Genomic DNA, 24,295 nt, shown 5'->3' on the forward strand with positions numbered 1-24,295 from the left:
TACAGAGTTTTTAAGCATGTTGGTGGTTTTCATTGCTATAGCTTCAGTGTCGTTGAGAAACAGATCTTGTTGCCCCAAATTTAAAAAGACTAAATAAAAATGACACAGTGGACATTGTTATTTTGGTGAGTAAATACCACATTTACACATGCAAATGGAAGAAATGTAAACCCTACTTTACTATACTTCATAGATTTTGTGAGAATATTTCAAAGTTAAAAACTACTTACAACCCTAATTCTAGAAAAGTTGGGACATTTTGTAAAATGATAAAGTCTGTGATTTGTTCATTCTATTTAACTTTTATTTAATTGACAAAAGTACAAAGAAAATATTTCCATAGTTTTCACTGACCAACGTAAATGTATTTTGTAAATATAAACATATTTATTTATAAAATATTTGTTTATTTTGAAGTATGCATCCCACTCCAAAAAAGTTGGGACAGAGGCAAAATAAAAGTGAAAAGGTTATAGAATAACCAAATAAACTGCTTTGAAACACAGCAAGCAGGTGAATTGGTAATAGGTGAGGGTGTCATTTTTGGCTATAAATGGAGCTTCTCAGTCTTCGCAAGCAAAGCTGGATCATGGCTCAAAATTTGTTTATATTAGCCAGTGAAAATATTGGATTTTTTCTTTGTACTTAAGTCAATTAAATGAAGGCTAAAGAGAACAGATCACATATTCTTAATTTTATGGCATTTCACAAAACGCCCCAACTTCTAATTGGGATTGTAGAAAGAAGGGAAACATATGCTCCTCACTTTCAAAATAGTTACTAGTTACTAGTTTGTCAGTGTGGTGTGCCAGCTATAATAAGAAGAAGAAATGTTTCATAAGCAACAATCAGCATAATTTCTGAAAGATCATGTGACACTGAAAGTTGTAGTAATATGCTGTAGCTTAGCTTGAGAAGAAAACACATTTTAAAACACACATTTTTATATTTGTGAGCTTTGGATAAACTCTTTAGAAATGTGGTATTCAAACCAACCGCAGCCAATCAGCAAACAATTTTTTTTAATTTTTCTAAAAAAGAAAAAACATCTCTTTCTTTATCGTGTCTAAATGCTTGCTATTGTTTTACAGCTGTGTGCTACCGACAAGTTGAACATAGGTATAGAAAGTGCGTTTTGATGTATTCAGTGTAGAGACAGCGTAAGGATGTGGCAGACCATTTTCTTTTGCAAGTTTCAGCTCATATATCTTTGGTATAAACTCGTCTTGACCAAACGCTTCCCTTTCAAAAATATTGCTTCCAGCGCCCCCCGATGCTCTCCGAACGCCCCCGTTGAGAAACACTAGTTTAAGTAATGAAATTTACAGCTACAGTTAACATTAACAAAAAATGCAAGAGCATAACAAACCATGACTTTTCAGAAAACCTTGGTGTTGACTGCTTCTAGATCATTCAGGTACTAGTTGAGTAATCAAGGTGCTATTTACCTCTCCTTAAACCATATTTACTTTTCAAGTTCACAACAAACCGCATAAACACAACATTTGCTCTAAAGATTTACTTAATTGTTAATTTAATAAATGAATAGCAACTAATGCATGTGCTAAGTAATATAACCAGCAAACTTTAATTAAAAAAATTAACTGAAATTGTCTATACACACACACACACACACACAGGCTACACTGTAAAAAATTAAAAAACGCAATTTGTTGAGTCAGCTTAAAATAATTTGTTACCCTGCTGCCTTAAAATTTTAAGTTCAGTCAACTCAAAATACGTTTATTCAACTTGAAATGTTAAGTTGTACTAAGTAACAACTTAGATATTTGTGTTTGCTAAACTTAACAGGTGGGTAAGTAACTCAGCTGCCTTAAAATTTTAAGTTGCTTCAACTCAAATATCTAAGTTGTCACTTAGTATAATTTAACATTTCAAGTTGAATAAACTTTTTTTTGAGTTGACTGGCAGCCAGGTTACAAATTATTTTAAATTGACTCAACAATTTTAAGATTTTTTTACAGTGTACACACAGAGCTTGGTAGTAACTGATTACATGTAATCTGGATTACAAAATCAGATTACAAAAAAGCAATATATATATATACTTGTAATTACATTACATTTTAAAATACTTGTAAGCAGACTACAGTTACTTTTTATGGATTACATGATTACTTTTGTCTTTCAAACACATTAAAATGCACAAATTCACAAACGTTTTTATCATCTGATCCTGTTTCACCTAAAATGTTTACTTGAAGTACCCCTGAGATTTGAATAATGTTTTAATAATTAAGTATCACATTTGCATGTTCATTGGTTCTCTGAAGCTGGTTCAAGCTTGGTCACATGACATGCAGGTAAACAAATAAATAAATAAATTATTTTGATTGATTTTGATAAAAATTATTGATTTATAACTTTTATGATCTAATTAATTATAAATTCAACCCCCTACAGTTCCTTCACGAACACTAGTTTGGGAAACCTTGATGTAATATAATGTTTATTGCACTTCATGTTGAACAGGTTGAAGCATCAGACGCCAGCAGCTGCACTCTAGTTGGAGTCGTGTCACATCTGGGCAGCAGTTTGTATTGTGGTAAGAGTTTCTTCTATATATTCAGTTCATTTTCAGTCTCATCGACTCATTCAGCATCACACTAAAGATCCTCTGCCTTGTAAGGCACTACATCAGTCACATCCGGGACTTCAGTGAACACGGATGGCTGGAGTGCAGCGACACCAGCATCAAAAGGTCCAGCTGGTCAAAGGCGTCAAATAACATTGGCAAGAACGGATACATGCTCTTCTATGTCAAGAGGTAAATATTACCTCAGTACTAGTGGTTAAATAATGTTCAGAGGTCAGTTTGTGTGTATTAAGTCAATGGTGTTTTGTACCTGTAGCTCTGCTGTGGCTGGTTCATGTTTTTGAAGTTTTGAAGAGGAAGGGAATCACACCTAAAGCCAAAATCAATTAGTGAAGATCCTTCTGTGGTTCTTTCAGCTTCTAAACTCCATAATTCCTACTGGTCAGTATGGGAATCACATCTCTATAGATAGATAGTTATATAGGTAGATAGATGATATAATGATAAATAGAGCAACAGATAGAATGATAGAACAATAGATAGATATACAGATAAATAGATTGATAGAATATAATAGATAGATACATAGATAAGTAATCTGATAAAACATAATTTATTATTTATAAATAATAAATTATAACATAAAAAATGTTTATGAAATGTGGTTATAACTTTATTAATATTTGAATATTTGAAAAAATATAATTTTTATTTTTAAAATATTAAAAATAAATATTCAAATAACATTTTAGGTAAAAAAAAAAAGTTAGTAGAAAATTGTAAGAAACTAATAACTATAACTACAAAAAATACTATTTATTAATAAAAGAAAAAATAAACCATTCATTTGATTTCAGACAAATTTAAGAAATTAGAAAAAAAAATAAAATATTATTTATCATTTAATGACTTTGACTTTATAACTACAACAAAATAACTATTAAGTAATAAAAGAAAAAAATAAACCATTAAATTTAATTTCAGACAAACGTAAGGAAAAAATAAACAAAATTAACAAAAAATTAAAAACATTAAATAAATATCATTTATCGTTTTATTTAAAGATATTTTTTTTAATCCTCATTTGTTTTAAATAAAATATTTATAAAATTATTTTTGCTGTGCTTATTTTATGGTTTAAAATATTTAAATTTTTAATTATCATATTTATCTAAAACACTGAATTACCATTGTTTATAAAATGTGTATGAAATTTTCATTGCCTTGTCTAAAATAAAATAATAAATATTTATTAAATTAGTAATACAAATGAAAAAGACTAAAAATGAGTTTCTCTGAGATTATTATACATGAACACACGTTGCACATTAATGGTCTTAAACACTAATTACATACAGGTTTCTTGGTATCACTGTACAATAAGGTTAATTTAAAGCATTTGCTAATGCATTTTTAAAATCACAAGTTGTGTTTGTTAACATTAGTTAATGCACTGTGAACTAACTTGAACAAACAATGAACAACTGTATTTTTATTACCTAACATTAACAAGGATTAAAAAAATAGTGTTGTGTATAATTCATTCTTTGTTCATGTTAGTTAATTCATTAATGTTAACAAATGACACCTTATTGTAAAGTGTTACTGTTTTCTCAAACAAATCATTATGAACAAAATAAAGAGGATCTCAACAAAGCAATTTAATCAATTACGTTTATTTTTTTTTGTTTGACCCCAGCACCAATACATTCATTATTTTGAAACATACACCAGTAGCTCACACACCAGGAAAATTCATCTGCAGCAAAAACAACTAACAAAGACAAGATATAAATGTTCTAACGTACCTATACTGATCATTTCAGATGATAATTGTCATACAAATAAAAAATGATAATAAACAGTGCTATGAGAAGGATTCAGAAACTGAAACTCTTTTGTAGGCTTTCAGTAAAACGGGCTGATGCTGGTACGATGATGGGGGTCTAATGAACTGGTGTTTTACACTTTTTTAGAAACTCCATATTCATTTCAAAAGTAATTGTGCAAAGTTATTGTCTATCCAGCTTGGCGTATGGGCAAAACCCGACTTCAGTACGGATCAGAACAGTCAAAATCTGACCTTGTACGGTCAAAACCCAAGACAGCGGAAACATTCAACTTGTTTTATCTTGTGTCTGATGAACTAAGTAACATTTTATGCTAACAACCACATTCACTGATAAAGGCAAATCTTGATGTGATAAGCAAATGCAAAACATTTACCATTATTAACTCATTGCGTACCGCTCCGTTTTCATGATTTACAGTTGCCATTTTGTGCTTTTCTTAAAATGACAAAAACACAGACATGATGACAGCATTACTTTCTTATCCAGTTTCACTTAGTAAGTTCTTTCTAAATACAACATTCCAGCTTTAGCACTTCTTAAAGACATTCACCAACTTAGGATACTTTACAGACATAATTCTCACCATGAACACAACGGAATTAAATCAGAAAACATATTTTTCATTATATGATTTTGTGTGGTCATTCACCTTGTGAAATTGCCCTTTTCCCATTTATATGTTCAAAAACCATAAAATTGATTTTGAAAAGAGACATCTGAGCCGTGTTATGGATTCAGATTCAGACAAAAAATAGCTTGATTTTTGACCATAAACAATAAAAAAATAGGCCAACAGTGTGTCAAAAGGCAAAGACTCTTAAGTGCACGTTTCATTTTTTTTTCCAGGGAAAAGCATCCAAATTAGCCCCGGATTAACCCAGAACATTATTATAAAATTCAAAAGCCAGATTTTTGATAACTTATACAAACTAAATTGCAAAATTTACAGATGATTTGATCATACATGATATCAATTCTTTAGCTAAATTAATATGTTTTAAAACAAATAAACAAATATTATGCCCACCAACTTATTGACTATAAAACATGTTTTTTAAAAACCCTTTGCGACCATATTTTGATCTTATAATTACAATTTTGAGCTTATAATTAAATCACTGATCAGTTTGATAAAACCCATCAAATTTCCCAGTATTTTAGATTAATATGTTTAAAATAATATGTATGGACACAGTTTTTAACTAAGAAACGTACGCTACTGAATTACATTGTTTTTCGAAAGAAGCCTCTTCTGCTCACCAAAGCTGCATTTATTTGAGCAAAAAATACTGTAAATATTGTGAAATATTATTGCAATTTCAAATAACTGTTTTCTATTTTAATACATATGAAAATGTAATTAATTTCTGTGATCAAAGCTGAATTTTCAGCATCATCACTCAGAAATCATTCCGATATGCTGCTCAAAAAGCATTTCTGATTATCATCAGTGTTGAAGACACTTGTGCTGCCTGATACGTTTGTGTTTTGATCAAATAAAGAGCAGGAGAGGCTTCTTATTTCTTCCAAACATTTAACCAGTAGCGTATAAGCTAAAAACGCCAAATATAAAAACACCAAGCAAGACACAAAAAAGCCATTATATTAACAAACCTCATCAATACAGAAACATCATAAGCCATATCAATGAAAGCAAACCTGAATCTGTATGGAACAGTGGCCATTGTGAGGGCTTCACTGCAACCTAATGCCATAATCTTTCGTAACATTTCTATCTACATATATTTATAGACATGGATATAATTTCAGATACACCCAACATGGTCTATATACAATCAAAACCTCCACCCGAAAACTCTTCTAACTATATAACCTAACAAAGATATCAACAAAGTCCCCATACAATCAACGAAATATATATTCGATCATTTCCCCCATGATTATAATGAGTGCAGCTTCAGAAAGTAGTGGGAATGCGGTAAGGCCATCCAAAATGAACCTGCAATGTATATATAGGCACATAGCTCTTTAATATTTGAGATAGTGACGTGTGTAACCCTTAAAAAAGCTTCACTGGTGGCTGCTCAAAATGATGGGACACTGTTCCACAGATTCTGCCGTTATGTGCGTAAACATTAAAACACGTGAACGTAGTACATAACACATCGCCTAAGGCAAATCAAACCCAGCTAACGTGGAACGTTTTACTAACGTTCTGGCAAAGTTCCCTCAAAGTTATCAACAAACATTGTTTCAGTAACGTTAACAGAATGTTTCAGTTGGACATTCTTTTGAAATTTTTGAAATGTAACAACTTGTTTCAGAACATTCAGAGAACATTCAAAAGTAACATTTCCATAATGTTCCAAATGATAAAATGGAATGCTCCCTAAACGATCACATAACCAAGAAAAAAAAGTTTTTAACCCTCTGGTGTGGTCAAAAAAATTTTTTTTTCAATTAAATGAATGTACTATATTTTAATTTGATCGTTTTTATTTCATATTTTGTATTTTTAGGGGATTTCATACTACTAAATTATATTTATGCAGTAGTTATAATCCATGTATTACCTGTTAACCACTTTTTGAGCATAGTCGTAAATCTTAAATGCTTTGGAGCACAAAGTTTGGTGATAAAAGTTCAAAAAGTTAAAGAATTGTAACTTTATTGTTATAATAAATACTTTCCAAGAAATGTTTTACAAGAAAATTACAACCACAACTGTAAACAAGTTGTGTTCCGAATTTGAAGTTGATATCACAAAAAAAGATCTTTCAGTAAGAGCGCAGTACCAAATATGTTTAATTACATAATTGTTTTATTTATACATTAAATATAATGGATTATAATAATATAATATAATACATTCATATTATAAATATTTATTTTAAATTATTTTTGGGTCAAAAATGACTAAAGTGCACCAGAGGGTTAAAACATTGTGATGAAAACTTGACATTTTGATGTTGAGAGAACATTCAAGCATTTTAGTAACTAACTTGGAACGTTAGCAAAACACTCTTAGAGCGTATTTTTGTTAGCTGGAAAAACACAGATCACAAAATAAGGCTGATTGCATAGAACGTGAGCTTTTTCCACATTCGTCGACTGGGTTCGGGGCTTAAAAGGCCAAAAAGTTTCTGCAGTAAACTGTTGATTTCTGAAATAGTTTTTAGAAAAATAAAAAGCCACAAATATTAAGGAACTCATTCTGATGTGTCCGACCGCAGCGAGTTCAGTCCGTTTTGGTCTGATTGGCTTTCAGTCTTGTGTATCGCTCACGTTGCTTGAACGTTTTCCGGTTTCTAATTGAGATACGGACTTTGAGTGTGATGTATTTTGGCTGGGATTGATCTGATTCGTCGTTAGGCTGTCCTGCAACAGCTGTGGCACCGTGTGACGTATCGATATTGATGTCGAAGCACAAAAACAACCCTCATCAACTCCGCCCCACTCTGACACGGAGACGTTAAAGCACCTACAGGTTTTGGGGTTTGTGGGAGTGGGCTCTGTCCCTCAGTGTAACGCCATTGGCTAATTGCTGGGAGGCCCGAGAAGTGATTGGAGCTCGGTGGGGAGAAGAGGGCGGGGTCAGACTGGGCAGATATCAGCTGTTTGGCCCCTCAGTCTCTCCGTCCTTGTCCGACTCGTCTTGTATCTCGTCAGTGTTCCCTGAGTCACTGCTCGCCGATGAGCTGATGGAAAGAGAATTTCTGAAAGAGAAGGAGAAGATTATTCATTAAAATCCACACAAAAAAACACTCATTCTTAGGAAGCGCTGCTATTTGCGTCTGCAGTGACTTACTAGTGATAAAATTCAAACAAGGAAATATTTTTATTACTGGAAATAAAATATGTTAACTAAAGGAAAATAACATAAAAAAGCTTAAACTTAAATATATAAAATAACTAAAATTGAAATAAAAATTAATAAAACTATACAGACATTTAAAAAAACAAAACTAAAAATGACATAAAACATCTATATATTTAACTAAAATTACAGTGAAAAGAAAATTGAAAATTAACTTTATGTATTTTATTAACTATATTATATTATTGATACTAAAACACTGTATTCCACAATGTAAAGAGTGTTTGTATTCCACTTCCAAATGTCACACGCCTGACAAAAAAACAAAACATTAATTAGTATATATATTGCTATATATAAATATATGTTTAAATAAGTTGTCTAAATATTTTCAATTTTTTTTTTAAAACTTGTTTTATTTTTTTATTTGAATTTTTGTCAATTTCTAATATATATATATATATATATATATATATATATTTTTTTTTTTTTATTTAAATATTTTTACATATTACCACTCGTAATTTATTTTTGTGGCATCGTTTATTTTTAATTACACTTCCAAGTGTCACATTTTAGCAAAAAAATGCCTGACTAAAATCCTAAACATTAATTACATCTATTTTTTAAATAATAATTTGTTTAAATAAAGTAAAATGAAAATAATAATGGCAAAATAATAAAGTTAAATAAAGTTTTTCAATCTAAAATGAAAATAATAAATGGCACAATATTTTTCCACACACACACACACACACACATATATATATATATATATATATATATATATGAAATCTGTCATTATATTTTGTATAATAAAATAAAAAACATGAAAGGATTTGTTATATAGGGGATTTTATAAATGTGATTATATATATAAACCCTGACAAATATTAAGTTACTAAATATTCTGAAAGTTAATTATTAATAATTATTATTATATTTACTTATTTTAACATATGACCACTTGTAATTTCTGTGATTAAAAATAAATGATCAGCTTTACAGGAGAAGAAAACCTCAGATTACTATGAAAGTGATTCATTATTTGCTAGCTGAACACATCTTACCAAATTAGGACATATTGCTAGGCTTTTCCTTTAGTACTTTTGAAAACGACTAACATTGCAGATCTTCGATCAGCACTATAAGCTGCTTTTTATTAGCCAACGCCCTTAAGTGAAGCAGCGTTCTCTGAATCATGCGTGAAATCACCTGCCACCCTTGATCATTCTCCTGCAAGTCTCCATCTGCACGTCCAGCCCTCGTTTCATGCTGCACATCTCCATGTACTCATGCAGATGTCTGTTCATGTCACTCTTAGCCGTGGCCAACTCCATCTGTGTGCGAGAGAGAAAGATCCGGTCACAACCAATCACAATTTGGCTTGGATGGAAAATATAAAAACACAGGCACATTCTAACCTCGATTTGTCCGATTGTCTGCTGATATTCCTGCTCTCTGGTCTTGAAAAGAGACTCGGTCTCATCGATGAGATTTCCCAGACTGGAATCCTGAGATAATGATAATAATGTTTCTTAAGCAGCAAATCAGCATATTAGAATGATTTCTGAAGGATCATGTGACACCAAAGACTGGAGTAATGATGCTGAAAATTCAGCTTTGCATCACCGGAATAAATTAAATCTTAAAATATATTCAAATTAAAAACAGTTATTTTAAATTGTAATAATATATCACAATTTTACAGTTTTTCCCATATTTTTAATCAGACAAAATGCAGCCTTTTTTAAATTAAAAAGAACAACCTTATTTATTTAAATATCAGTGTATATATTGATGATAAATGTAAACTCACGTTTTCTTGAACCTCTCCGTTGGAGTCGGGGGCACCGGTGCTGTTGGTAAGGCCGTAGGGCATGTTGTAGTTAGTGAAATCTTCCCATAGCAGCAGCGTATCATCGTTCTCTTCCCACGTCAAACTGTCACAGTCATCGTCAATCTCGAACGTCTCCCGCCTAGCAACAAACGAGTTATCTGAACAATGTCTGCGTGTGAGGAAAAAAGAAAAGGACAGAAAGAGAGGAAAGAAAAAGAGCAGGCACTGAAGACAGTCACAGGACGAGAATAAAGACAAGTGCAAAACTGAAGAGATACATACACAAATATATACAGAGGTACACTGTGTTAAATGAGGCCCAAATCTGATTTTTTTACCTTCTGTGTAAACAACATAACTTGCATTTGCATTTTCAGTTTAGATCTGAATGTGAACAGTTTTACAATTATATTAAAAGACATTTTACTTGCTCAGAGAAGCATGTGCGCAACAGTTTTTAGCCAAGCCATCAAAGCTTTCATCACGTCTTAGTCATTTGTAATTAACTGATTAATCATTCATTTGAGTCAGTGAACTGTCTGAAAAAACTTGGTGGAGTTAATGTAATTTTCTCGTGCATGAATTCTCTAAGTAAAATGTTTGTTTTTATTTCTTATTATTTTAAACGATATTTCAATTATATTAACAACTAACATAATTTTCTGACCTGGCACTATTATTAAAGATTCAAAATTGTGTTTTAAATGAAATATTAAATATACAATATTTATTATTAATGACCAGTGTAAGATATGAGCCATATTTCAATAAGATAAATGTGAAGAAGTTTAAAAACATCAGATTTGAGCAGAAAATCAGACACAGGCACTCTAGGTGCGAAAGTGAGAATCAGAAAAACACAGAAATAGCAGCTTTAGGTGATCAAAACAAAGTCGAAAAAGATAAAAAGTCTCAATCCCCATTTATTACAAATGCATGGAAAAACAGCAACCTGTACCATTCCCCCAAAGTTGCTTTTGTGTGTCTGCAATTTGTTGCATCACCACTAGGTGCTGCCAGAGTGCAAGCATAAATCCTGAATGTGTGTTTGTTTTTGTGAGGACTCACAGCTGGTTGAGCATGCGTTTCATCTCGTCTGTGATGTTGAATGGTACGTCATCCTCCGAAGTGCTTGGATCTGCATCCATCTCTGAGGTTTCCTCATCTGATACTGGCTTTTTCTCCTTCTTTTTGCACACCACCGCCTGAGATACACAAACATATTACGGGCTAGGGGTGTGTGATACTGACAAAAAAAAAAAAAATCTCCATATTGTTTTTTTTTTTTTCGATAAAGAAGATTAAACAATATTTTGCTTAGTGTGTTCTTATGCTGGTAGCTTGGCTGGTTTAGGCCTTTCATTAACTTTAATGCTTTAATGAGGAGTGTTTCATTGAAAAATTCTTTCAAACAATTCATTTGAAACTGAAAGCTGATTTGTTTAGAAAAGTGACTATTGAATCACTGACTCGTTCAAAAACAGATTCTTTCAGTGTTGCTCTGAAATGAAATTGGCACATATTTTTGTTGGCCAAACAGAAAAAAAAAAAAAAAAATACAATGCAACTCAATATGAACTTCATGTTTTTTGAACTGTTGTACAATGGTAATATCACAATCGCGATTGCAAAATTGAAAAATTTTCTCAAATGAAATAAGAACTCACAATTGCGCATGATAGGTCCAAAAAATACTTTTTTCTTACAGTTGCGAGTTTATATCTCACAATTCTGACTTTATGCAATACATACTGCATTTCTCAGAACTGTGTGTTTCATATCTCAAAAATCGGACTTTAACACAATTGCGAGTTTATATTCCGCAACTTGCAATACAGACTTTATTTCTCAGAACTGCATGTTTGTATGTCGAAATTCTGACTTCATTACATGCAATTGCACGTTAATATTCTGCATCTCTGAAAAAATGGTCAGAATTACTAGTTTTGCGTTTATATCACACAATTCTGAGAAGAAGTCAGAATTGTGAGATGTAAACTACCAACTGTGAGAAAAAACTAGCAATCGCAATTTGCCTGTTTTAATGAGAAGTATTTCATCAAATCATTCAAACAATTAATTTGAAACTGCTGAGTTGTTTAGAAGCTTTATGAATGGACTGTTGAATCATTGACTCAAATGATTCATTCAAAAACAGATTCATTCAGGAATAAAACACTGTAGTGTTGCTTTGAGATGCACAAATATTCTGCTCTGGCTTTGTTTCATTGGTGAAACAGAAAAAACAGACAATAGTGTCTAAATGTAACTCAAAATGAACTTTTAACTGTTGTACAAAAGTAATATCACATTTTTTTCTGACATTTTTCTCGCAATTCTGACAGAATTATGAGATATAAACTCACAATTGCACGTTATAGTTTTTTTTTTTTACAGTTGCATGTTTATATCTCAGAATTCTGACTTTATAACAAGCAATTTTGAGTTTATATTACACAACACTGAGAAAAATTTAGAATTGCTAGTTTATATAAAAAAAATAAAAAAGAAAAAGAAAAAAAAATAGAGAATTGTGAGATGTAAACTAGCAATTGACAGTTTAAATGAGAAGTGATTCACTGAATCATTAATTCAAATGATTCATTTGAACTGCTGATTTGTTTGGAAAGAAATCAAGTGGCTGTTTTTATGAATGGACTATTGAATCGTTGACTAAATGATTAATTCAAAAACAGATTCATTCAGGAATGAAACACCGCAGTGTTGCTTTGAGATGCACAAATGTTGTGCTCTGACTTTGTTTGGAAAAATTTTGTTGGCAAAACAGAAAAAAACATACACTGGTGATTCTTTTTTTTGACATTTTTTCTCAGAATTGTGAGATATAAACTTGCAATTGTGCATTACAGAAGTCTTTTTTTCCCCTTACAGTTGCAAGTTTATATCTCACAATTCTGATTTATAACTCACAATTCAGACTTTATTTCTTAGAGTTTCCTGTTTTAATGAGGAGTGGCTCACTGAATCATTCATTCAAATGATTCATTTGAAACTTCTTATTAGTTTAGAAATGAATCAAGTGACTGTTTTTATGAATGGACTATTGAATCACTGAATCAAATGATTAATTCAAAAACTATTTTTGATGGCGAAACAAAAAAATATTTTCTCTAAAATGTAACTTTCTTCATGTTTTTTTGAACTGTAGTATAAAGTTTGTAATCACGCATTTAGGAAAATGGCCAGCTCTCTTGCTTGTGTGATATTTCGTAACATATCTTGTAAATATAAAAAAATAAAAACCCATACAGGGATATTTTTTGCTTTCATAACTTGATTTATAGTGGCTTTCTAACTGCTTTCATACTAATAGGCTTCATTATTTATGCTTTTGGACTCTCACAATGTGTTTTTGTTGTTTATTGTACCCACCCTGTCTGTTGGTGCTCTGGATGGACTGACGTTGAACATCTTAGACATGTCTTCTGAGTTCCTCTGCTGGGCCACGTCACACAGTTTGGCCGTGATGTCGATTCTCCTGCAGATGTCCATGTCCACCTTCATGGCTTTCTCCTGAATCTTAGTGTCGAGGTCAGACATTTGCTAAAGAAAGATTTAAGAAGTGTTAGGAGATGAAAAGAGAATGATTTCTGTACAAACAATGAGTCTGGGATGCTGGAGAAACAGCAATCGCAGTGTCATTAGATTTGTGCTTTGACTATGAACGTCAATAGTTTTAATAGTCTTTGTCTGTACAAGCAAGTAAAAAAACTCAATCTAAACAAACTCAATTTAAACATATAATATGGTCCAAGTAATGAATAAGTATTTTAAAAAGAAAACAAAATTTCTGAATAAAAAAAAACCATTAATTTGTTAAAATGGAAAAAAGTTAATGTAAATTAAAAATTAATGTTAATATTTTAAAATAAATTTTTTTTTTTAAAAATATTTAATAAAATAAATTGTAATTTTTAGAAATAAAAAATGTATTTTTAAAATAAAAATAAATAGTACTCTTTTTAAAATTAGAAGTATTTTAAAAATAAAAACATTTAAATATTTTTTTTTTAAATAAGTGCAGATCACTCAGTTCTGTTCTTCACAATTCTGACATTTGTTTACAATTGCAAGTTTATATCTCTTCTCAGACTTTTCTTCTCAGAATTGCAAGTTCATAGATATCAAATGCATGTAAAAACATTTTTTCTCTGAATTTATATCTTGCAATTCTGACTTTTTTTTAATTTGTTAAAATGGAAAAAAGTTAATGTAAATAAAAAATTAATGTTAATATTTTAAAATAAAAATCTAAATTTTAAATTGATTTGAAAAATAAATTGAAAAATATTGAATAAAATAAATGTTATTTTGTACAAAAAAAAAAAAAATAATAATAAATAGTTTTTAAAATTAAAAGTATTTTTAAAATAAAAACATTTAATTATTTTTTAAATAAGTGCAGGTGACTCAATTAAAAACACCATACATAAACAAACTAATCATTCAGTTTGGCTCTCTATAACGCTACACAAATAAAAATTAAAGTTTAAAACAAAAATACTATTGTTACTAACAGAATTTCGCATGTAAACAACAGAAAGGAGTGTTTTACCGGCATCGAGTGACAAGTGTATTTAGCTGCAGTGTGTGTGTGTGTGTCCATACTGTAATTATGGGTTAACTCTCTTAACAAAAACACACAATGCCAAAGGATCACTAAATCATTATAATCACATGCTGAACATCAATTACAAACAAAGAAAACCAATACTTCAGCCATAAATCAATGTCATTGCACACTGATGCTCAGACCAACAAGTTAGTCTTGTGGTAAATCCACAGGCACGCAACAAACTTAACGGGCGGTTAATTTTACCTAAAGGCCTCATGGGAAACAATTGCTCTGACTCATTTTTCTGTATTAAGAAGAGGAGGAAGCCGAGCAACAAAAACATTGAGGTGCACCGGTTTAGACACCCATGCTCTCCGTTTGTTGTTTCTTAATTAAAAAAAACAAAGGGTAAGAAACATATGGAAGCTTATTTCCGCCACATAATAAAAAAGGTCATTGTGGCTTTCTCACAATTCTGCCTTTTTTCCTTGTAACTTTGTGTTTATAACTCAATTTTGGAACTGTATTGCAAGATATAAATCAAATTTACAGCTTGCATTTTTCAGAAGTCATATTCTGAGTTTATAATTTGCATTTGCAAGATATAAACTTGCAGTTCTGAGCAGAAAAGTACAATTTGTGAGATATAAATCTGCAATTGCGAGAAAAAGTCAGACTTGTGAGATAAAAAGTAGCAAATAGTTTAAAAAAACAAAAAATTATCAAACAAGATTATCAAAACTCTACACAATTGTGACCTTTTTTCTCTCGCAAAAAAAAAGTTTATAGCTGTCAAATGCAAGTTATAAGACTCTTCCTCTGAATTTATCTTGCAATTCTTTTTTCTCACAATTTTGAGTTGATATCTCACAATTCTGCCTTTTCTTTCTTGTAACTTTGAATTTAGAACTCACAATTTAGACTATTTTTCTAATATTTCTGTGAAAAAGTTAGAATTTTGGACTTTTCTTCTCCGCATTACAAGATATAAGTCAAATTCTGAGTTTACAGCTTGCATTTTTAAGAAGTCGTATTCTTCACTTGCATTTGTGAGATATAAACTTGCAGTTCTAAGCAAAAAAAGCCCAATTTGTGAGATATAAAGTCGCAATTGTGAGAAAAAAATCAGAATTGAGAGATAAAAAGGGGCAACTACCTTTTTTTTTAAACAAGATTATAAACAATATTATCAAAATTCTACACAATTCTGACCTTTTTTTCTTGCAATTGCAAGTTCATATCTCACAATTTGGACTTGTCTTCTCAGAATTGCATATTTTATAGCAGCAAATGCAAGTTATAAGACTTTTTCTCTGAATTTATATCCTGCAATTTTTTCTCACAATTTTGAGTTTATCTCACAATTCTGCATTTTCTTCCTTGTAACTGAGTTTAGAACTCGAAATTTATTACTATTATTTATAACTATTTTTTTTCACATTTCTGGAAAAAAAATCTGAATTTTAGACTCAAATTTTAAAATATAAATGTGAAATTCTGAGCAAAAAAAGTCCAATATTTGTGAGATATAAATTCACAATCGCCAGAAAAAGTCAGAATTGTGAGATCGAAAGTCACAACTACTTAAAAAAAAAAAATTAAAACAAGATTATCATAATTCTACACAATTTTGACCTTTTTTCAATTTTGAACTTTTTGCAACTTTATATACCACAGTTTGGGCATTTCTTCTCAGAACTGCAAGTTTATAGCTGTCAAATATAAGTTATAAGAGTTTATATCTTGCAATTCTGACTTTTTTTTCTCAGAACTGCAAGAAAAAGTCAGAATTGTGAGATAAAAAGTCGCAACTTCTTGTAAACGAGATTATCTTAATTCTACACAATTCTGACCTTTTTCTCTCACAATTATATATCACAATTTGGCCTTTTCTTCTCAGAATTTCACATTTATAGCTGTCAAACGCAAGTTATAAGAGTTTATACATCTCAGAACGGCAAGAAAAAAAGTCTGAATTATCAGATAAAAGTCGTGATTACTGTTTTAATTTTTATTCCATGGCGGAAATGAGCTTCCATCGAAACGGATGCAAATTAAAAACCAGGGCAATTGTTTTCCTTCATTAAATTCAGTCCACTCAAGGCTTTTACAGACCACGTCTTGCATTGTCTCTTACTTTCAGGTCCAGGATTTTCCTCCGGTTTTCTACAGCTTTACAGCGGTGTCGTCCGCCAGCCTTTATAATAAATAGCCATTTCAGTTCACAGCTTTTATGACTCCTAAACTATTTATGATTTTCACCCTCACACGGTGACACTCGGTGTAAATGACTGGCTGACAGATTCGGCAATCCGAAAGCGAAGATGAGTAACTCTAAACATTAACCCGTAAATTCAGATGACATTTGCATAAACGGTTTATTCATTCCTCAGCCGGTGAGAATCGAAGGCGTGTATGTTATAATGATATAACGACAATGAGATTCTGTTTGTGTGTGTATTGTCTCAGCTCAGTGTTTCCGCCGAAGGGGAAAAGAGCCAAATAAGGTCGAGCGAGTTTCTTGGCTGTCGTAAAACACAAGTCATGGAAAATAACCAGCCATAGTGTCTACTTTGGAATAAAGGGATCATTCAAAAACACACAAAACAAAATGAAGCTGTTAAATTTACTCACCCTGGTTCTTTCAGACTCGTTTCTGGTTCAAATAACAATTCACCGGTTTGTTTACATAATCACGCGAAGACGTAACGTATTTTTAAAACACTCAATAAAGATGTTAAACCGATGTTTTACATATCGAAAGCATTTAAAGTGAATAAACTAGTCTTAATAATCTCTCTTTTTACATAAAGAAATGTAAAACTTTCATTTTCTTTCATTCAAGTGCTCGGTTCACGCATGCGCAGATCACAGGAGCCTTCGGTCCGACTCCGAGTCGGAACCGTTTTCTCCGTTCGGCGGAACTGGAGCACTGAACGAGTTCATTCATCACAGAATCATATTTGCCGGAATTTAGTCTAATTTCAATTCTGAGTGACTCTCAGGCGTCTGAAAGTGAGTTTTGATTGTAGAGTAACTTGTAGATTTGTGCTGCTCGAGCCGCGAATTGGTTCGACTAGTTCACAGAACCGGTTCAAAAGAATCATTCGTTCGCGAACCGGACATCACTCTGAACCGTTCGCCCGAGGCTTTGGATTACAGGTAATAATGTTGTAAATAATGTTCGGTTTCTTGCACAGACCGATCGTTTTGTTTCATAAGACCTTATATTGTCAGGAGACACGGGTATTAATTTTTTGCTTCTTTATATGCTTTTTTATTTTTGAAAACAGAATGATTGAATCAAGGAGGCCCACGGTTTCAGCTACAAGCTTCTTTACTGTCCTACTGAAGAAATAAGTCACATACACCTTAGATGGTCTGAGGGTGAGTAAATTAATAGCATTTCATTTTTGGGTTAACTATTAAAGAGCTGAGTAATAAAAAGGTCAAATATGATAAAAACATCATCCATGATCCATTGACTGAAAACACATTCTTATGTTGTGATGTGATGATATGATAATATAATTATACTGATCTTCATGAACACATAATGCTTAGTAATGCTTAAATTTAGCTACAAATATATATATTTTTTGTTTATCTTTGGATTGAAAACACATTCTTACGTTGTGATCCGGTGATGTAATAACAATATAATTATACTGATCTTCACAAATGCATAATGATCACATATATTTTTTAACTTTTTCAGACACATTCATATGTTGTGATCTGATGATGTGATAAAACAATATAATTACACTGATCTTTACAAACACAGAATGAATACAAACATTTTTTTACTATGTTGTCTCTGAAGGAAATGTCCCATGTTAAAAAATTGATATTTTTTGTTCTCTAAATATGGAAACACTCACATCGCTCATGAGGCTCTTGAAGACCACCAGTTCAGCTTTCAGTCTTTCCACTTTCTCGTTCAACTCATCCTGAATGGCTTCGGATTCGTTTACATTCTGAAGACGCAGAAACACAAATGTAAGAAAAAAACACATGAACACACAAATCGACAAAGAGTCTGTATGTGATTACACTTTACTTAGGCGGTCAGGGTTTAGCTGTTAAGTTTGGTCTAGTTAGTTGGTACCATGTAACTACAGCAAAAAAAAGCTCAGCTGACAAACATTAAAAGTGGTACTACACTAGTATTAGAAAGAAGTCTCTTTTGCTCACCAAGGCTGCATTTATTTGATCAAAAATACAGTAAAAACAGTAAAATTGTAAAATATTATTTTAATTTTAAATCAGAGTTTTCTATGTGAATATATTATAAAATATAATTTATTCCTGTGATCCAAAGCTGCATTTTTCAGCATCATTACTCCAGTCTTCAGTCACATCATCCTTTAGAAATCATTCTAATATGCTGATGTGCTGCTCAAGAAACATTCTCTAATAAATAGAAATTTCAAAATAAATATATTTACTGTCACTTAATTCCTTAATTATTAAAATGTTAATTTTCAAAAAAAATAAATAAATAAATAAAATAAAATTTGAATGGTAGTTTACATTTACATAAAATATATCAATTTGTGCATATTTAATTATTCAATATTCAATTATTTATTTTATAATTCATACATTTATTTAAATTAAATTAGTGATGCACAGAAATCATTTAGCCAAAAACCAAAACCAAAAATAAAGAATATTTAATAATTAATTAATCAATAATATAGTTATGTTTCTACTCCACTTATTTGTTGAAATATTAACATTTAAATGGTGGCTGTAATAAAAATCAGATTTTTTAAAACATACATTAAATTATACTTCACCAGTGCCCAATTTGTGACTCTTTGGCACAAAACCAGTCTTAAGTAGCACGGTGTATTTGTAGCAATAGCCAAAAATACATTGTTTGGGTCAAAATCATCGATTTTTCTTTTATGCCAAAAATCATTAGGATATTAAGTAAGGATCATGTTCCATGATGATATTTTGTAAATTTCCTACCGTAAATATATATTTTTGACAACTTTAAAAGCGACTTTCTCAATATTTTGATTTTTTCACCCTTAGATTCCAGATTTTCTAATAGTTGTATCTCAGCCAAATATTGTCCTATCCTAACAAACTATACATCAATGAACAGCGTATTTATTATTAATATATAAATCTCAGTTTAAAAACTGGTGACTGGTTTTGTGGTCCAGAGTCACATTTATTTTTAGGAAGATTCTTATGAAATAACACGAAACAGACTTGACAGAAAGCTTACACCTGATATTCTAGACCTTGACTTTATTCATAAATTTTACAGACACATCTTCATGTTAAACGCCGTAATGCCAGTGCGGCACAATAACCCAGCCTGAACACGACACACACTCTCCAGTCTAATGAAATCCCCACAGCGGCGGCGCTGAAGGTTGGAGAGGAAATCCATACGACCTCAGGGCAGAATTTAAAAAGCGGGCTCTGAGCATGTTTGGGCTCTCTGGGGACGTTTTTCTCCTCGGCGGTTTTGCTGACCCATAATCCAGCACAAACACAGATGCAGCCGTTTATTGATTTTCCCGCTGCATCAGCAGAGGACCAATCTCACACCTGCAGCGCGTTTCTGGGGGAATGTGGGAGTTTCAGACTGACATGGATGCGGCACTGGGCCACGCGGACATATTTAAACACCCGAACTCTTAAACGAATCCCATTTACAGCCCTGACCCACATTGTTCGAGGTCACACACACAGTCATTTATATTTACTCAGATGACATGTGTGAGAAGTTGCTCATCATGTATTTTAGTATGATGACATGCATACTCACAAATATCAAAAATGTATAAAGGTCATTTCGAGGAACGCCAGATTTAATTTTATCTTTTAAAAATAAAAGAGCTTAATGCAGTTGCTATGCAGTTGATTATTATTTCAACTTTAATAAAAATTTCAAATCTCTGATGTTTGATTGCAGACTTTAATTAATCTGAGCACAGACATTTTTGAAATCTCTTCTAAGACTTTAGAAGAAACATATAAGAACCCATAAAGCAAAATTGTCTAATTCTACAAAAAAAAAAAAAAAAAAAAAAAGGCCAAACAATACATTATTAATATAAATGTTAAAATGTTTTTTTCTAGCCAATTTTTTAAATATGTTTTTATATATTTAGTTTGTCCAAAATACTTTGGACATGCATTCATTCAAAATGTATTTTATAGCCCCTTTAAGTATGTTTTCTAATATATTTTCTAATGCATTTTAATCATTTTTTACAAATATGTTTTGCATTCACCTAAAATGTGTTTTTTTGCCCCTTTAGGTATGTTGTGTATTTCCTCATATATTTTGTGATCATTTTATATATATATTAGTTTATGTAAATTCTTAATTTTTTTAAAAAAATACACTTAAAACAAACAAAAAAAAGTATGCAACTGTTTTAAATATTGATAATAATAATAATAAAAATAATAATAAAATGTTTCTTGAGCAGCAAAGCAGCATATTAAATCATGTGACACTGAAGACTGGAGTAATGATGCTGAAAATAATGTAGCTTTGATCACAGGAATAAATTACATTTTAAAATATATTAAAATAAAAAAAAAACATTTATTTTAAATTGTAAAATATTTACAAGTTTTACTGTTCTTGCTGTACTTTGGATCAAATAAATGCAGGCTTGGTGAGCAGAAGAGACTTCTTTAAAAACATTAAAAATCCTACTGTTCAAAAACTTTTGACTGGTAGAGTATATATATATATATATATGAAAACATTGTCCAAAATACATATAAAAAATATATTTTGTGTCATAATGTATTTTTAGATTCAAGTTTTTACATTGCCCTTAAAAGTATGTTTTCTAATATATTTTAGCCTTTAAAGGTTTAAACAACTTTGTAAATACATTTTAAATTTGAAAAAATATTTTCTTACAGGGATAATTCACCTAAAAATGAGTATTCCGTCATCTTTTACTCATCTTCTACTTATTCCAAACCTAAATGAGTGTCTTTCTTTTGTTGAACACAAAAGAAAATATTTTGGAGAATGTGTGTAATTTGTGTATTACCATACTATTTTTGGTTTGGTTGTGTGTTTGGTTACACATCTTCAAAACATCTTTTGTGTTCAACACATACAGGTTTGGAATGCATGAGGGTAGAATTAATGATGACAGAATTTTCATTTTCAGGTGAACTATCCCTTTAAGAAAATATTTTTTCCACATATATTTTGACCAGAAAAATATATTTTTTTCCGTATTGGAAAAAGGATATGTCTTTCAAAGTCTCCATTTAATACAACCCTGTCTAACTGAATAATTACAAGGTGTTCCCCTGCATGATGATATGTGGATGTGGGCGCTCATGTCAAAGGTTTCAGCTACAAGGTCGTAAAGTGAGAAACCCACGTCATTTAGATGGTAAATGTAATTAGTATCACAGTGAGCAAGTCTAGACGGCTGTTGTGCAGGTGAGCTCACCTCCTGCAGCGTCTGCACCATCGCCTCCATCTGTTCTCTTCTCGACAGCTCCTCCTCCCATCTGCAACACACGAGACACACCTTTGAGTTTTACATCACGCTATGAGTCATTTTATATCATGCCAACGGTGCACAATAATATTATTTAATGACAGCTTTCCTGTTGTTGCAGCGGTCTCAAAGCCACCTTTGGTGAAGAATCCAAAATATAAATACTTAAACACAAATAAAAAGCACTTTACTTTCTGGAGGTTGATGACCTCAAACCACAAGATCAGATAATTCATAACAAATGAAGAGGTCTGGCATCAGTGCAAAAACAGATTCACATTATGTCACATACAGCACAAAAATATATATTTTTAAATATACACTACCAGTCAAAAGTTTTTGAACAGTAAGATTTTTTTTGTTTTTTAAAGAAATCTCTTCTGCTTTTTATTTCATCCAAAGTACAGCAAAATCAGTTCAATTTTGAAATATTTTTAACATTTAAAGTAACTGCTTGCTATTTGAATATATTTTAAAATATCATTTATTCCTGTGATGCAAATCTGAATTTTCAGCATCATTACTCCAGTCTATAGTGTCACATGATCCTTCAGAAATCATTCTAATATGCTGATCTGCTGCTCAAAAACGTTTTTTTTTTTTTTATCATTATTATTATCAATATTAAAAACAGTTGAGTAAATTTTTTTTCAGGATTTTTTTTAAGAATAAAAGGAAGATCAGCATTTATCTATAACGCTTTTGTAACATTCTACACTATACCATTCCAAAAAAAAAAAAAAAAAAATTATATATATATATATATATATATATATATACACACATACATATATATTTGTGGGGGATAAATTTTAGAAATTAATACTTTTATTTAGCAAGGATACTTTAAATTGATCAAAAGTGATGATGTTACAAAGAAAGAAATGTTACAAAACATTTTTATATTTCAGATAAATGCTGTTCTTCTGAACTTTCTATTTATCAAGGAAACCTGAAAAAATTCTACTCAGCTTTTTTCAACATTATAATTATAATCTTTTTTTTTTTGAGCAGCAAATCAGAATATTAGAATGATTTCTGAACGATCATGTGCCTGGAGTAACGATGCTAAAAATCCAGCTTTGAAATCACAGAATCAATTACATTTTAAAATATATTCAAATAGAAAACAGTTATTTCAAACAGTAAAAATATTTTAATGTTTTGCTTTACTTTGAATCAAATAAATGCAGGTTTGGTGAGCAGAAGAGATCCCTTTAAAACATTTAAAATCTTTATACTGGTCTACTTTGGCCATTATTTATTTACTTATGCATGCCATGTGGGGTAATTGCATTAAAACAAATGACTCAAAGCAATAAATCATTGCATCATTTATATTTATGCAATTAACATATGCTCTTATCACAAAGTCAACAATATTCATAAAATACAATGCCGGGTTTATTAGAAACATGTTTGCTAGATTAGATGCTGCACTTAACAACACACTTTACAGTCAAGTCACCTTAATTTCTATAGCGCTTTATGCAAAACACATTGTTTCAATGCTGACTCAGAGTGATAAAGAAGAAAATATAAGAATTAATGATGTAAATTTAAGCTCTAAATAGGCAACCATGTCATTATTCATCTTAAAGTGTAATTTGAAAACAGTCGTGCCCAGTTATAGCTATGCAAATGGTTCACATTGAGTTCATATGTGCACAAAGGCTCATCATCTCTGTTCCTTAGCTCTTATTGATCACTAAGCTCAGGAATCCTCCGGTAAACCCTTGCCTGTGCTCCTATGGCGTCTGTAGTCTGTGCACCCACCCCGAGGCGTCTGGGATGGGGCGGATCCGTAACCCAATACTGTGCTCTGACTGACAGAGGAAAACCAGGACAACTAGACCAAAGAGTGGACTTAAGGGATTGATTATTTATAGATTTTTGAACTTATTCGTATTACAGATCACATGAAATAGAACAGAAATGAACTTATTTTTATTTGATGCTTAATTGATTTGGAATTTGTGTGTGTGTGTGTATAAGCAGACACACTATAGAATATAACAAGGTTAGGTTATTATGCATTATGTGGACTCTGTTCAGTTCATAACAACCTGTAAAGTAAATTAAAACCAGGAACGAGAAACCACAACCCAGAGAAGTGCTTCTGAAAGCACTAAAACCATTACTTATATACATGCAGCTGCTGCATCCAGCTTGCAAAC

General features: G+C 31.2%; 1 protein-coding gene across 4 annotated transcripts in view; it reads right to left on the bottom strand.

The window, feature by feature from the left end:
- Positions 1-7,796: 7,796 nt before the first annotated feature.
- Positions 7,797-24,295, bottom strand: part of iffo2b (intermediate filament family orphan 2b) — a 41,164-nt gene continuing 24,665 nt past the window's right edge. The window contains exons 2-10 of one of the 4 annotated variants that reach the window (XM_051123289.1): positions 22,068-22,128; positions 18,489-18,584; positions 16,742-16,801; positions 13,422-13,592; positions 11,097-11,233; positions 10,008-10,167; positions 9,613-9,702; positions 9,404-9,528; positions 7,797-8,087 (exon numbers count right to left, since the gene is read on the bottom strand). In XM_051123289.1, coding sequence (XP_050979246.1) covers positions 7,982-8,087; positions 9,404-9,528; positions 9,613-9,702; positions 10,008-10,167; positions 11,097-11,233; positions 13,422-13,592; positions 16,742-16,801; positions 18,489-18,584; positions 22,068-22,128 — 1,006 coding nt within the window. In that variant the 3' untranslated portion in view covers positions 7,797-7,981. Of the gene's footprint in view, positions 8,088-9,403; positions 9,529-9,612; positions 9,703-10,007; positions 10,198-11,096; positions 11,234-13,421; positions 13,593-16,741; positions 16,802-18,488; positions 18,585-22,067; positions 22,129-24,295 lie in introns of all 4 variants that reach the window. The other 3 variants (XM_051123288.1, XM_051123291.1, XM_051123290.1) reach the window with 3 other exon arrangements.

This window comes from Labeo rohita, chromosome 11, assembly GCF_022985175.1.
Source record: "Labeo rohita strain BAU-BD-2019 chromosome 11, IGBB_LRoh.1.0, whole genome shotgun sequence".
Lineage (NCBI taxonomy): Eukaryota > Metazoa > Chordata > Actinopteri > Cypriniformes > Cyprinidae > Labeo > Labeo rohita.